Genomic DNA, 15,631 nt, shown 5'->3' with positions numbered 1-15,631 from the left:
AAGAGAGCTCACTTCCCTGCAGTGAACTGCCATCTCTGTCTCTCACTAACCAGTTCCTGGGCCGGACTGTGACCATCACTTTGAAAAGTCCTGACTGGATCAAGAACTTGGAAGCAGAGATAAGTTTAGAGAAGATTAACGTCCCGTTGCCTTCGTCGACAAGCTCCACGCTGCTGGGCGAGGACGCGGACGTGGCGGCAGACTTCGACCTGGAAGGTTTGTTCGTGGAACACGTGCTCGCGTGCTCCTAGGCCCCCGGGACCGCGGGGACGGAGGGAGCTGGCCCTGGAGTCGGTGCCGAGACACAGACCAAGTGAAGGCCCAGAGGGCGGCCCCGAAAGGAAAACGCGAGGAAACTTCTAGAAACGTCAGAGCCGAGAGGAAGTAGTGGCTTAGAAATCACGGGACGAAATGGCAACAAGAGGGAGTGGCCGGTGTGTCCTGTGTTGCAGAGCGGAGGCGAGAAGGCGGCCGCTTGTCCCTGAAGCAGATAGCAGAGGGGCTGGGGCCTTCCTGAGAGCCGGGGGGGGGGGGGGGGGGGGCAGTGCTGGGGGTGGAGGGGGTGGTGGAGGGGGGCGGGCAGGGTCTGCAGATGCTCCTTAAAGACGTTTGGCTCAGCCCTAGCCGGTTTGGCTGCGCGGTTGGTTCAGTTCTGGTCCAGGGCACGGACCTCAGTTGCAGGCTCCTCCCCGGCCCAGACCCACTGGGGCGTGTGCAGGAGGCAGCCAGTTGATGTGTCTCTCACATTGATGCCTCTCTCTCTCTTCTCTCTCTCTCTCTCTCTCTCTCTCTCTCCCCCTCCTCCCCCCCCCTCTCCCTCCCTCTCCCTCCCCCTCTCCCTCTCTGTCCCTCCACTCCCTCTCTCCTTTCCATTCTCTCAGGAAATCAATGGGAAAATATCCTCGGGTGAGGATTAGAAAATAAAAGGAGAGAAACGGGGGAGACGGAGAGCGGGAGGAGGCGGTGGAGGGCGTGGGGTCTGTTCTCTCGGAGGGAGTGCAGGGCTGGGGCAGGTGTTCTGAGGGGAAGGACGAGACCAGGGTATGTAGGTTGCTGGAGGGCTGTCCACGTGGCCTCTGGTTCCCCCGAAAGATGTCACGTACAGCGCTGCTGTCTGCCAGCTCGCCCTGAGCGGGTCAGTGTGGGGGAAGGTGGGGCTGGAGATGGCGGCGAGGTAGCGCGTGGGAAGGAAATTCCGGGTGGCAGGGCCGCGGAGGAGTAGCCTTTAGTCCGTGAGGACCCGTGCTCTGCAGCTCGAATGAGGTTGCAGGACGCCTGCCCCACTTCGCAGCCCTGAGGTCAGACACGGAGGCTGGAGAACCAGTTCCGTTAAAGCGAAGGAAGCCTGTGAGCGGTGGGGTGGGGGCCCGGAGGCTCCGGGAGCGGGGCCGGCGGGCGGCGAGGGGACGCCCACAGCAGTGAAGGTGGAGGGACAGCAGCAGGTGGCCATCTGCCCAGGGAACGTGGAGGCCAGGCCAGCCCAGGCCAGTCTGGCCCCACGGCCTGTTGCTCTGAGATGCGTTTCCTGTCCGCGTGTCTGTGCTGATTCTAGTTCCTTACCCGTAAATCTCCAGGCATGCCCACTGCGTAACCCGGGCAGCTCCGTGTCAGAGCAGCGTGTCTCTGGGTGCCTGGCCCTGAAGCCAGGTTGGCGAGCACGTGTCTGAGACGGTGAGGCCGGCGCTGACCTGCCCTGTCTCCCCAGGGGACGTGGACGAGGACGGCGCCGAGGTGGAGGAGGCGCTCCCCCAGCACCTGCAGCCGGCCCCGGGCTCCGGCCTGGGCGCGTCCCCCAGCTCGTCCCCGCGGACCAGCCCCTGCCAGTCGCCCACCATAGCGGACGGCCCCCTGCCCTCCCTGCCCGTCAGGCCGAGCCGGACCGCATCCAGGACTCCGGGGCAGCCGCCCTTACAGAGTGGGTATTGTGTTCCGGGTCGGGTTCCGGTGGCCGCACCCCGTGCCTGAGCTCCCGGGGAGTCTGTGCGGGGCTGTCCTGTGCAGAGGGGCGGAGGCTCGCGTGTCCGCAAGGGGGAGCTCTGCGGAGCGCCCGCGTGGAAACAACCCCAGACGTGGTCTTCACCGTCCTGGGCCTGGCGGTCCCGCCTTTTAACGGACGCCTGGCCCTGTGGCAGGAGGAGCCCGGCTGGTCGCTTAGCGCTGCCGCCGCCCGTGGCCTCCGCTGTCACGCGAGACGGGAAGCCACAAAGCAAACGTTCGCGTTGACACTGTAGTCAGTCCTCCGGGTTGGAAGCTGTTTCTGTCTCGTGAACAATGGCTGTCCACGCTGGCATCACCTTCCATGCCGTTCGCGTCTCTGCTCTGCCCGTTCCACTCCTAAGTACGTTCAGTGAGGCAGAGAGAAAGCCAGCCTCCTCCTCCCCTCTCTGCTGGCCGGCGGCTGCAGGAGCCACCCAGCTTGCCGGGCTGCCATCGCCGCTCCGAGCACCGAGCGCTGACAGGCACGGCTGCACGTGTTACCGGCACTGACATGCATGTCATCTTGCTTCAGCACAGATGAGGCAGTGACAGACAGAGCATGTGCAGTACATATGCAGGAAGCACATCCCTCGGCTCACACCCCTGCACCCCGCTCTCCTCTCCAGGTGCCCCTCCAGGCTCTCCCGTGGACACGCCGCCAGCCGCGCAGCCCCAGAAGGATGCTCCGCAGGTCCTGGAGCCAAAGCGGCCGCCGCCTCCCCGCCCGGGGGCCCCTCCGGCGCGGCCGGCGCCCCCGCAGCGACCACCTCCGCCTTCAGGTAACAGACCACCGTGCCCCCCTCCTGGACAGAAAGCCCTGCCCGCGACTAAAAAGCTCTGCACATCTCAGGCCTCAGCTTCTAGATGGGAGTCTTCCTGTCGTTGTTGCTACTTCCTCGCTGTTCTCTGCACAACGGGGCAGACGCGGCCGTGGGTGGGCCGCCCACCAGGCGTCCGTACCGCCTCTCCAGGTGTGCGAGAGTCCGCGTCACTGCTGCTGTCGGATGCAGTGTGCTGACTGCTGTACAGTCAGACACAGAGAACACGCATACGTACTGGGAAGCTTGACGTGTTTGTGTAAATGTTTTTTGTATTCTTTTAATTGATTTTGGAGAGAAAGGGGGGGAGATAGAAACATCAATGATGAGAGAGAATCATGAATCGGCTGCCTCCTGCACGCCTCCCACTGGGGACTGAGCCCGCAACCTGGGCATGTGCCCTTGATCGGAATTGAACCTGGGACCCTTCAGTCCAGCGGTCGCCAGCCTTTCGGATCTTACACACCACCAGTTGGCACCCGCTGCTTTAATGCACAGGCCGACGCTCTACCCACTGAGCCAAACCAGGGAGGGCTAACTGCTTCTAAATAAGCATGTGTTGTTGCGGGAGTTATTGGAAGTGCTTGCATTAAATAACAGCTTTTGTCACACCGAGCTACTAATCCATGGCTCCTGCGTGGTGCTCGGCGTCAGGGCTAGCGGATCTGGCGTCTCACGCTTTACTCTGTCGTTTCCTCTCTGCTGCGTGTCCTGTGGCCCAGGGGCCAGGAGTCCGGCGCCTGCCAGGAAGGAGCTTGGAGGTAACCGTCATGTTTGTTATCACGTGCGCACGTGGCCGTGGCGTTTGGAGTTTGACCCTGTAACTGAAAGGCATTAGGTTTGTTTGATAAAAGTCAAAGTGAATGGCATTTATATTTTTAATGGCTCCGAACTCCCACTCTGTTCCTGTTCAGTGAGGCCTAGAGCTCAGTGTTATCAGGAACACTGCACAGGCTGCCCGCTCCCGGGCGGAGCGCGGTTACTCACCAGGCCGCAGGCACCTGCCTCCGGAAGGGGAGTCCGTGTGGCTGCAGAGGCTCCCTCCCCAGAGCCGTGCTGGCTTCGGGGGCTCCCTCCCCAGAGCCGTGCTGGCTTCGGGGGCTCAGCGCAGGGACTGCAGGGCGGCCTCGTGCAGCAGCCCACACGCGCCGTGACGCCAGGGCGGCCCGAGCTCCGTTTCGGCAGAATCGCCGTCCGGACACGGCCTCCCTTCTGCGTGGCCTTGTCTTACTTGTCGTGGATCTCACGCCTCCGTTTTCTAGACATAAGGACAATTTTTATTAGCAAACGAACCACTTTGGGTTTAAATATAGCTTATTTGGTTCATGGGGAAACTCCAGAGCTCAGTGGAAGGTACATATCTGATTGCTGAATTATTTCGGCATTACAGCTGCAAAATGCTGCCAGGTGGTCATTTCCCGTGGACTCAGAAATGTTCGTTTTTCCTGTTTCAGACTCCTGCTTTTAGTTTAATTTCCTTGATAATTCTGCTTATATTCTCCTGCAATGAGGAAAACAACCAGTAGGAAGTAAATTTTTAATGAATTTGTGAAAACGTATATCATATTACCAACAAATCCGATTGAGTTTTTTTAAATTGCCTCTCTTCGTAATTCTTTGGTAGGCAGTATTTGTGCATTTTTCCCCTATAAACCAGTAACGCTTTTAAGGCAGTAAGCTTAGAGGAAGTCACTCTAGGACTCAGAGTTTTTTAGAAATAAGGAAGCAAAATGAAGTTTGAGAGACTAATGCAGTCTCAGAAATTTAAAATGAAATTCAAACTGAGTGTTTCCCGTTTGGCCGTGAGTTCTGGAGCTCCTCCCAGGGGCTCAGCTCTGACCCGGGGGTGAGAGGAGCGGGAGGCAGAGCTCTCCCCGCACACGTTCCCCTGCAGCGGCTGCGCCGACGGAAGGCCGTTCCCTCCGCTCTTCCAGGGAGGGAGGCGGTGGGCAGGCGTCTGCGTCACTTGGTTTGTCCTGACACATTAGAAGGCGCTCACCGGAGACACAGAGCCTTTTTGCAAAAGTCAGCTGAACGCAGAGGCTGTCTGTGTGCCGCCGTCTGCTCTGCTGTGGCCCCGAGCAGCTCCGGCTCCTGTTCTTTCTCTAAGAAGGTGTGGGAGCCTCCGGTCCCGGGGCAGCTGGCTGCGCGTGGGCCGAGCGCTCTCAACGTCAGCCCGTCCAGTGCAGGAGGCAAGCCAGCCACGAGCGCCCCCTCCGTGCACCTCGTCGCCTCCTTGCCCTGCCCGGTTTCCAGGGGGCACCCTTCCTTTCCTTGCGGCTCCTAGGCCATGTCCTGCTGTTCGCATCTGTTTCACGTACGCTCAGGGTGTGGAGTTATTGTACGTTATTTTAAGAAAAATACTTTCAGAATCCTCGTCAGAATAAGTCAGATATTTGGAAATGTTCTATTCTAACCCTGAGCTTTTAATAATTATAGATAAGCCCTGTCAATTCAGGTCCAGGAATTACCTGTGAGTGACTTCACATAACCTAGTTTTATCTGTGGTGATGCTGATCTAAGTTTGCTTAAAAGACGATTGAGAGTAGAAGCCGTTCGTTCTGATGACAGTCCCTGAGGGGCTGATGCGTCTCATAACCATTTCCTTTCAACCTGAGGTCTCCTCTCACCGCGGCCCACTTCTCCCTGCGGCAGATGGCCTGCCTCCGGCCTCAGCCGTGGGATTGTCACAGAAACCCCACACGGCTCCTCCCGGGCCCTTTACCATCAGGACGCCCACCCCATGCTGCCGCCCCGAGCGTGTGGTCGGAGCCCCCGTCAGCGGGTCTGTGTGCTCAGGAGCCCTCTCGGGGCATTCGGGACTGATGACCTTCACCGTTAGCCAAAGCCACGTCCTTGTCACCACTCGCGCTCCGCTCCGCGGGCAGAGACGGCAGCCCCAGCCCGGCCCTGTGCTGCGCGGTCCACTTACGACTGGTCTTTTCTTTCCCGCCTCAAGCGCCCCAAAGCCCCGGGGCGACGCGGAGAGGAAACCTAGGTAAAGGGCCTGGCTTGAGCCGCTCTCCTCAGAACGGATCCGTGACGAGACGGGTGTCAGTGATGGTTTCTTGTTTCTGCTTTAACCTCAGATGCACGTGTGATGCCCGTTCCAGGCCGCAGCCAGCCTTCCCCTCCAGCGGGACTCGCGGCCCCAGGACCCGCTGGACACGGCACCACCAGACCGGTAGGCAGCACCTGCCAGGGGCGGGCGGTCTGGGTTCGAGGTCTCAGTTTGCTTCCAGCCACAAGGGTTACCGTCAAGGCCTCTGCCTCTGAGGGAGTGAGCCGGGCAGCTCTCCTCTCCTTCCTTTGGGCTGATGAGGGTATAGCCGCCTTCCGTGAGAAGGATTTTACCGTCCATCGTTGTGGTGGACTTCGGGAGAAGGAGTCGTGTGAGAGCTGTGCTCACGGTGCCCCAGCGGGGCAGGGCTGCCCCGTGCGCTCGTCTGCCTTCCCTTCTCCGCGCAGTTGTCCATTATTCTCCCGAGAAGATGCTCTCGGGATGGGAGACATGCAAAGAAGGAAGGAAGGAAGTGGACAGTGGTCAGTGGTGTGGGCTGGTCAGTGGCCCGGCCTGCGGGAGCCCTCGGCGGAGAGCGGGAACTGGGACCTGTTACAATAACTAGAAATTCACAAGCCACGTCTAATTTCTAATCAGACTTCTCTTAAAACTTCTAAGCTAGAGATTGCTGCCTTCTCTCCTGTAGCTCTAGTTACCATCCGCCCTGAACGTCACTCTCCTGTCTGTGGGAGCTCGCCCCGGACTCCTTGCCCGCTCTCCTGTGCTCAGAAAGATGGCAAATGGCTCTTCACCGTCTCTACCACACCTCTCTCTCTCTCCCCCTCCCCCAATCCCCCCCAACCCCCCCAAATCAGTGTGAAATATTCCCGGGTGAGGATTTAGAAAGCTGTTTCTCACCAGTGTGTCTCCCATGGACCTAATGGACCAGCTGAGCAGTCACGGGAGCTCCTCCTGTGCCAGAACCGAGTCTCCCTTCCTCAGCGGCAGGCTCTGCGCCTGCCTGTCCGGGGCGTGGCCTGTGGGGAGGGACCGCCCTGCGGCTGCTGCCCGGCGGGTGGGCCTGGCCTTGTTCTCTGGCTTACGGCCTTGGGAAGCGCAGCCATGCCTGCTCTCGACTTAAAATAGAGACGAGAGGCGACGTCTACGGCCGAGGGGCACTTTGAAGATGAGATGCCTCTATGAGCTCCAGCCACACGGCGCCGGGCCCCGTGTCCACTGGAAAACACAAATGCAGACTCCAAACGGGGGTGGCTGTGAATCCGAGCAGCCAGCCCGCCCAGATGGGGATGCCAGGAGGAGGAGAGGAGAGGAAGCAGAGGGGATGCAGGGGCGGGGGTCCCAGTCGCACCTGCTGAGAGCAGCGAGCGTCTGAGCTGACGGCATGTGCTTCCTTCCCATGCAGACCATCCCGCCCCGCGCCGGGGTGATCAGCGCCCCGCAGAGCCAGGCCCGGGCGTCCGCGGCGTCTGCTGGGAGGCCGGCTGCCGAGAGCCAGGGCAGAGCCTCCGAAGTCCCCAGAGGTAGGCACGGCCTCGAGATCTACCGGAGGCCCCGAGCCTCGGTGAAAAGGGGGTTCAACACGGCTTCCCAGGAAGCTCCTGACTCGGAACATGACTTTCTAGGTTCACCTCTTCTTCCTGAGCCCCTGAAGCCTCAGGCCGCCCCGCCTGCTCCGAAGATGCAGGAGCCCCTCGTCCCCACAGCCGCCCCGCCGCCTCAGGCCGCCCCCCAGCCCGGCTTGGAGACGCCACCCCAGCCCCCGCCGCGGAGCAGGTCCTCCCACAACCTGCCCTCTGAACCCTCGGCGCAGCCGCAGGTGAGTCCCGTGGCGGTCTCGGAGCGTGCTTATCTCAGTGAACAGATGGCCATCCGACTTGGCTGGCTCTTTAGTAGGAATAGCAGCTTAAGACGCGACTTCAACCCGTGAGTGTCATTTGACGTCAGACTAGTCACATGACAAAGGGATGTCAGGGTTCGCCTTTCTGTTTAACTTGTTGCTTAGATCGCGTTTCTCAGCGTGAGCCTAAGTGGGTGCTTCAGGGACTTGCCAGGCGGCTTGTGGGCTTTGAAAGTGTCTGTGACTGTTTCATGCATAATTTACTGTGGGGGTGGATGAGTCGGATGGATGGCAGTGTGGGCTTTCCGTGCTGCTTTCACAGCCAGTGAATTAGTTTGGGCTTTCACTCCTGGAGAGAGACGTCGGAGCGGCCCCTGGCCATGGCGTGGGGTTAATGGCCCGTAAGGACACTCCTGCCGCTGCCGCCGCCCGGGTTCGCGGGGGGGGGGGGGGGGGGGGGGGGGGGGCCCTGGGTCCCAGGGAGCTGAGACAGCCGTCCTGTGGGGTTTAGGCGGTGGGTGTGGCAGCCCCACCCGACTGCCCCGCGTAGAGCGTCCAGGAGGCGTGCCCTCGTGGTGGAGAGGGTGAGAGCAGCGCAGGGACGCGCGTGGGCCCGAGGGGTGGCACCCGCAGCGACGGCTGACATGTCCATCACAGTTACCCTATCAGGAGCAGTCACGCGAGTGGAATTGTGTTTTTATTTGGGTGCTGTTTTACTTGGTTTTTGTTATATCTTTTCAGCAAAATTACTAGAATCAAATTTACATTTAGTAAGTACATTTTTGTTATGTGGCCTTACATTTTATTTTATCCTAAACTTTAACTGGAAAGACCATCAAGGCCAAGGAAATGTGTCAAGTTTTAAGTCTGCTTTTAAAGCTCGGGAGGGTTAAGTAAGAACCAGTACGTACTGGCAGTGTCCCTGCAGCACATTGAGGAGTTGTGTTTGCACTTAGTTTGCAGATGTCTGAGTGTGTCCACCTAGTTGGCAGAAGTTAAGTTTATGCTTCTACACAGTGAAAAGCATTAAAGTAAACGTGACTCTCAGGATTGTAAACACTGTCCGCAGTTAGCACACTCAGACCGTGGTCACCTTTGTAAAGGCTGAAGCAGGACAGCAGTCAAGAGAGTAACATGTGCTCGATGCTAGTTCATGCCTCCACGTGGCTGTAGCTCTTTGTTCCGAAAACGGAGGGTCCTGAAGACCCAGGAGCGCTGTCGGTGTCTCTGAGCCTTCCGGTCCTTTCCGTCCCCCGGTGAGAGAGGCGCTGTTGCCATTCCAGAGCGACGTGAATTCCTTCCTAAAGCTCTGTGATGGTTAAGGCTCTTCGACAGCGTGAAAGTAGGTCCGCGGCAGCGGGTGCCGGTTCCGTGTTCACGCCCACGGGGTGCCCTGGGCACGGCCTGTGCGTGCCAGTGGCCTGTGGCGGGGAGAGCCGGTCTCACGCTCTGACCCGGTTTCGCTGACGGTCGCGGAGCCTGGCCGCACGTTGGTGAGGCCTCACTGCTCCGGAAAACGCCCGGAGCCGGCCGTCCGGGAAGAGTCGGTCTCAGCAGAAGGTCGTCTTGTGACAAAAGGACAGGAGGCTGAGGCCATTTTCTGGGCCCTCCCCATGGCGCCGAGCCTGGTGTCCAGTGGAGTGGCCGTGGCCGTGGCCGTGGAGGCAGCGTGTGCTCTGGGGGCCGGGAGATGGTGTTCTGGAATCTGGTGTTCGGTTCCTCAGAAACTGCCCAAGACGTGGGTTTTAGTTCCAAGTGTTCTTTCTGCCTCAGTCTTCGATGTCTAACTCCTGTGAACACTATATACACAGACACACTTTCTTTTAAGTTTCTGATGATGAAAATATATTTTATTATCAATGAGTGATATGTGTGTACATGTATTTTTAAATGTCTTAATTGATTTTTAGAGAGAGGCAGGGAGAGGGGGCGAGAGAAACATTGATGTCACGGATGGGGTGCGTACCGTCCTGGGCATGTGCCCTGACCGGGAATCGAACCGGTGACCTTTCAGTGCTTGGGACAATGCTCAACCAACTGAGCCACACCGCCGGGCCACACCGTGGGGCCGAGGGTCCTGCTCTTTGTAGGCTGTCCTTGTGGGCCTCCCGGGAGGAACATGCTGGAAGCGGGAGGAGGGGAAAGTGCTTTACCTCGTGTTCCTTTGAAACTTTGAACCGTAAGAATAATGCCTGTTCAAGACATAATGAACATCTATAACTTCAAAACCTTCTGCAGTGGCTATAAGTTTAAAAGGATGAGATTTTAAAATACAACATATTTGATATTTTGATAATATGAAATAGCCTTAGCATTGAACATTTAGTAACTTTTATGTCTTTATTAATTCTGCCCCAAATCTGCAAAGTATTTGAAACATAAAAGCACACATGAGTCCGGCCGGTTTGGCTCAGTGTCGACCTATGAACCAGGAGGTCACGGTTCGATTCCCAGTCAGGGCACAGGCCCGGGTTTCGGTCTCGATCCCCAGTGGGGGGCGTGCAGGAGGCAGCCGGTCAGTGATTCTCTCTCATCATTGAATCCAGGGGGCGGGGGGGTGGGGGGGGAAGGGGGGTGGAAATGCAAACAGTTCATCCATGATGGGCTGCTTAGAATATTTCAGAGCTTTGAAAACCTATTTGGATTATTATTTTTGGAATAAACTTGAAATACGTTGGTTAGTAATCAACCTCAGATAAAACTGAACTTTGAGGCCTAATTCAGCAACACATTTTTTGTTCAAAATGACTAAGTTGGAACTGTTGCTTGAACTCACGCTGTGACCTGCCAGCGTCACTGCTCCGGGTGAGCTGGCGCCGGGAGGGCCCCGCGGGGCTGCGGCTAACTCTCTCCTCTGCTGTCTGTGTTCCTCTCTCCAAGCAGGAGCGGCCGTCAGGGTAACAGGTATCGGACTGTTTCTCAATTCCGCCCGCTTCTCACCTGTCGCAGCGCATAGATGTATGGGTCTTCTGCTTCATACATCTCCGTGTCACCCGTTTTTAAGCACCTGTCACGTTAATAAACTGTTCTCATATCATCAGACCTGCTTTTTTTCCTTAGTATTTTTAATTTTTAGGAACCATTTTAGTTGTTCTTGTTTATGCTTTATGATACTTTGCTTTGTGTGTTGTTTTTAATGAAAATTAACAAAACTAAAACTTGTAACTTCAATAAGGTAAGCTTTATGTATATGAAAGTCTTATTTGGCAAAACTAAATTGATTCTTGGCATAATTCTTTCCTTGGGTTTCTTTTGGAAAAATGTTTTTCAAATAATTTTAGTTGCAAATTGTTTTTAGTAAGGAAGACTCAGTGGTGTGGAAAGGTGGAAAGTCAGTCTCACATCCGGGCTATTGAAAGGTCCCTCCACACCTTTCTCTGAAAGCGCCGCCGCCTGCGCGCTCAGCCCTTCCGTTCTCCTCCCTGTGGCGTCTGCGTGTGGGCTGTGTCTGCCGTGGAGACCCGGTCCCGTGCCCTGTTCTGTTTTGTTGTGTTAACCATGAGCCACCCAGACGTTACTGGCATATGGAGTTGACGAACTTCATGACGTCTCTGAAGGAATTTCCATGTGTGAGCCCGCTTACCTCCAGTTCAGAATACAGTTTAGAGTCTGAGACATGTTCACGCTCTCATTTTCTACAAATTGATTGTCATTGTTCGAAGAAAAACACACTTATTTGTTCAAGTGTAAAGCACGCCGTAGGCCAATTGGACAAGACGCTCATATACGTGAAGTTGCTCACTGACCGCCCCGTCCCTCCGGAGGCGGCCGTCCCTGTCCGAGGCCCGAGGCCCTGCTCGGAGGCCCGTGGGCGTTGGAGGGGGACCCGCCACCCTGGTTTGCCGCGGCCCATGAACGTTTAGTTGTTGGCTTAACAGCTAAGTTCATGTTGTAGCCTCCATGTCCTGAGCTAGAGTTCTCCTCTCCTCTCCTTCTCAGCCCAGAGGCTTGCTTTGTGTTTAAATGAGGCCTTGCCATCCGAGGCGTCCCCCGCATTTTCAAATTAAAACTGAGTGCCCGGCAGCTGCTCTGCCCTGTGGCTGGGATCCTGGCTTTGTTCCCCGGGAGACGGCCGAGCTCAGTGCGGCTGCGCTTCCCTCCCGGCTTCCTGTGCACCGGCCCAGCCACCACGGTGCACTGAAGCCGGGACTCTGACCTCCAGCCCGGCACAGACAGCTGCACGTGCCAGGACCGGGCACCACGCCGGGCTCAGCTGCGCTGTGGTCACGGAGTTAACACACCCAGTAGGCGGTGGGCTTTGTAAGTGATGGGTGTCAGGTCACTGCCTGATGATTGCCAAGCACACCTGGGTGCCCGGGGCCATTTTTACCAGATGAGGCGGGTCAGTTAGGAGCCGTCCGTCCCTCCAGCGGCTTCTACAGAGGAGCACCCGCTAGGACACCCAAAGCTGAGGCGGCGGCACGCCCGTCCCCCGGGAAGGAGGGCGAGGTCTCGCTCGGACGCAGCGCACTGGGGGTTCATGCTCGTCCCTGCGCTCGCGTCTCCCTGGCACATGAGCCGCACCTGAACGTGGATGTAGAGGAGGGAAGCCACGCCGCCGTCACAGGTGGGGCTGGGATTCCACGGGCTTAGCATCAGCAGGTTCTCGGCGTGTGCTGCCGTCTCAGAGAGCTGGGCCTGAGCGAAACTCGTTCGCTGGTTCCGGACGATTCCATGGACCAGATCAGTACCTGCATGAACGAAACAAGCTCTATTGAATAGAGGGATTTACTTAGCTGGGGGTTTTCAAGAATAAGATTTAGCTGTTTATCTTAACCCACCAGAGAAACAAGGTCACAAGCTGCCTTTTGTTTTCTGAGTCTGTGCCTGCCCCAGCGAGAGCAGTTGAGACAGAGCCAGCGCAGGGAGTGGCAGTAGGCGTGTCACTCCGGTGTGTTTCTGACTGCGTGCTGTTTCTCTCCAGGTGAAACCCAACGGCGTCCCCGCCCTCAGACTGGAATCGCCCTCGAGGAGCGACCCGTTTGAAGACCTGTCACTTAGTCTGCTTGCCCTGCCACAGGCCCAGCCGCCCGTGCACCCCGCCCCTGTCCTCGCCCCGGGCCCCCCGGGCGTGGTCCCCCTGCCTCCTGCCACCCAGAGTAACAGCAGCATTTTGAGTTCCGTGAGCTGCATGCCGGCACTGCCTCCGCTTCCAGCGCGGAGCAGATCCCAGGAGCACGCGCGGCGCTCTCCGAACCCGTTCGCCCCGGCCTTCCCTGGCACAGACCTCCCCGCCGACACCTCCCCTGGCACAGACCTCTCCGCCGACAGGTCGAACCCATTCAGAGCCCCGTCCAGGGACACAGAGGCGGCCGCGCGGCCCTTCCCTCCTCCGGGGCCCGACGGCTTTCAGGACCGCGCTCACCTGCAGGCCCAGGCCACAGTGAGCGCCAGCCCCCCGCGGGGGTGGGTGACCTTCGAGGAAGAGGACTTCGGGGTGAGGGCGAAGTCGAAGGCAGCCGGTCCGGGCTCCCTGGGCCCTCGGCCCGGCCTGTCCTCCGGCCCCGGCGTGACCTTTGGCGATGACTGGGGTAAAGGGACGGGTGTTCCCCCCTGTGCGCTGCCCTCGAGGAGGCCGCCCCCGCCTCCCGGTTCTGCGCTCCCCGCAGGCCCCGCCCCTCCAGCCGACCCTTTCACGGCTCTGGCCTCCGCGGCTCCCGCTCTGGACTTCACGGAGAGATAGCCGCAGGCCACGGCGCTCCCGTGCTGGCTGAGCGAGACCCGCATTGTTCTCCGTTACGTGCAATAGTCCTTGTTCCTGCACTGACGTCCAGAAATACCACTGTGTCCTGTGTACAGCGTTGGAGTGTGTGTATATTGGAAATAGGGAAACCCTTCTCGTCACTCACTGGCGTCCTGGTGTGTTTGTTGGGTAACTGAGAGCAGGAGCCATAAAAGTGCTCAGAACTCCTCTGGAAAGGAGACCCCACTCAGATCCTTGGTGAGTCTCCAGAGGACCTCGGGAAGCCCCACAGCTCCCGCCGGCCTGGCCCTGCGCTCACAGCAGTCACCAAAGAGCTGTCCGCGTGACGCCGACACGGGATTCTGAGAGGCATCGCTTTAGAGTGAGTGCACACATGCGCACACGTGTGGTGTATGCACTCACACATTCTAACACTCGTCACCTAAACTCGAGGGCATGACCCAGACCAAATCTGTATCTGAAAGCTCTGAGAGTTCTCAATATTTCATTATCAGAAAGTCGGCTGTCAGTGAAATTTGGCCATTTCTTTAATTTTCTTTCCAAAACTAGAATGATCCTCACTCCTGAAACAGCATTTTCTCTCCTTGCGCGCGCGCGCGCGCGCGCACACGCACACACACACACACACACCCCTCGGCACTCTCCATCCAGGCCCCTGAGAGGGAAGCACGTGTCGCGGTCCGTCCTGCAGACATGCCAGCCCTTTCCGAGGAGCGGGTGGCGCGTGTCTGCAAGGCACGTGCCGTGGGTTCGGTGAGAAATTCAGTGCCAAGTGTCCCCTCTGTACACGGTGTGTGCTGCCCGCTCCCTCCGCCTCCCGTCGGCTGCTCTGCCTCTGGAGCTTCCTTAGTTGGGAGAGCAGCTGGGTGGGGGGTGCACTCTGCACTGGGTCTTCCCTGCAGGTCTGCTCCCCCTGAGGAGGCTGCGGGCCCACGGGGCGCTGCTGGAAGCTCTCCTGCTCTGCTGCATCCACTGACCCCGCTTTTATGAAGCACACGGAATTTTTACAGAATGTAGTATTTTGATATCATTAAGTAATCCCAATCAGGAATCCTTGGGCAGTTGTTTTGTTGTAAATTCAAGCTAAAGTCATCTGGACCCAGTAAGACTTACATTAACGCTCCTTCCTATAAAGCGTTGTGTGTCCACCTAAACCCCGTGTCCTCATTGAACCTTGACGGATGTGCATCGGGGAGAGCAGGAGCGGGGTCCGTGGTGAGAGAGTGGAGAAGCACAGAACTGCATTGCACTCAGCCACAGAGAGCAAATCCCTAGGGAAAGTGCTTCATTCTAAATGCTTAAATGTTACCAGCATCCTCTTTTTATAGACGTAATCCTCTCTGTTCACAGCCAGTAACTCTTGTGAGTTTTCTGTTGTGCTTTTTGAGGTTCTAAGCATTTCAGCAACAGTGTATCTTCAACGGCAGTATTCCTCTAAGCCGGATGCTTCATATGTGAACTAACTTGTCCAAACTGTGGCTTTAGCTTCTACGTGATCAGTGTGTGGTATTTGCTCTCTATTAGCCAAACAATTCCTTTCGGCAGCGGCTCTGTGAGCAGTCTCCCGGCGAACCTACACTACTGCCTGAAACACACCGTGCAGCAGCGCGGCCTTGATCCGGAAACTGGACTCGGCAAGTTGCTGAAAGTGCACAAAGCTATGGAAGTTAAAGGTACGCTGCCGATAACTGGCCATTATTCTGTCTTACTGAAACCTTGACCAGTTCCATTAAAGCAGCAGAATTTAGACATTGAGGAGTTCTGTGAATTCTCTGTTCTCCACAGTAGATTGCTGTTTATATGTAAGAACTTTATTGCTTATGTGACACACGATATTTATAACTGTACTGTATAGAAGCCTATATTACAGTCAGTGGTACACATTCTGTACATATCCTGTGAAATGTGCTGTCATGTGAAATAAACAGACCTTCTCTCCATATCGACCACGTTGCTCAGAGGGAAGACTTTTTCTCAGCTGTCTTCCTTGACCTTGACATGTACAAGTGAGTAGCATTTGGGGATTCACTCTTGTTGTCAAATCAGGTATTTTAATTCAAGATCTTCTTTTCATCCATTTTACTTCTCAACGCTCTGAGAAGCAAGGTACTGAGATTAGTGATCATCATCAAGAAGCTGTGCACTTATTCTGTAATTTTATGATAATTTGAGACATATATGCAGTTGTAAGAAATAGATCCCAGGTACCCTTACCAGTTGTCCCTAGCGGATGCATGTTGCAAGACTAGTAAGTGCCACAACCAGGCCATGAC

At 57.0% G+C, this 15,631-nt stretch overlaps 1 protein-coding gene and 1 long non-coding RNA gene across 3 annotated transcripts in view; one reads left to right on the top strand and one right to left on the bottom strand.

Annotated features, from left to right (window-relative positions):
• Positions 1-15,302, top strand: part of SYNJ1 (synaptojanin 1) — a 57,507-nt gene extending 42,205 nt beyond the window's left edge. The window contains exons 22-29 of one of the 2 annotated variants that reach the window (XM_054713396.1): positions 54-216; positions 1,706-1,915; positions 2,604-2,756; positions 3,518-3,556; positions 5,885-5,979; positions 7,220-7,337; positions 7,440-7,633; positions 12,579-15,302. In XM_054713396.1, the coding sequence (XP_054569371.1) occupies positions 54-216; positions 1,706-1,915; positions 2,604-2,756; positions 3,518-3,556; positions 5,885-5,979; positions 7,220-7,337; positions 7,440-7,633; positions 12,579-13,337 (1,731 nt within the window). In that variant the 3' untranslated portion in view covers positions 13,338-15,302. The remainder of the gene's footprint in view (positions 1-53; positions 217-1,705; positions 1,916-2,603; positions 2,757-3,517; positions 3,557-5,884; positions 5,980-7,219; positions 7,338-7,439; positions 7,634-12,578) is intronic. The other variant, XM_054713402.1, reaches the window with a different exon arrangement.
• Positions 3,080-15,345, bottom strand: LOC129148404 (uncharacterized). Its single transcript, XR_008555436.1, has 3 exons — positions 15,289-15,345; positions 12,179-12,345; positions 3,080-4,053 (listed from the first exon to the last, which is right to left on the bottom strand). It is a non-coding gene; the product is annotated as an uncharacterized LOC129148404 (long non-coding RNA).
• Between the last annotated feature and the right edge of the window lie 286 nt (positions 15,346-15,631).

Source organism: Eptesicus fuscus, chromosome 3, assembly GCF_027574615.1.
Source record: "Eptesicus fuscus isolate TK198812 chromosome 3, DD_ASM_mEF_20220401, whole genome shotgun sequence".
Taxonomy (NCBI): Eukaryota; Metazoa; Chordata; class Mammalia; order Chiroptera; family Vespertilionidae; genus Eptesicus; species Eptesicus fuscus.
Note: the sequence above shows the minus strand (reverse complement) of the source record. Positions and strands in the feature narration are given on the sequence as shown.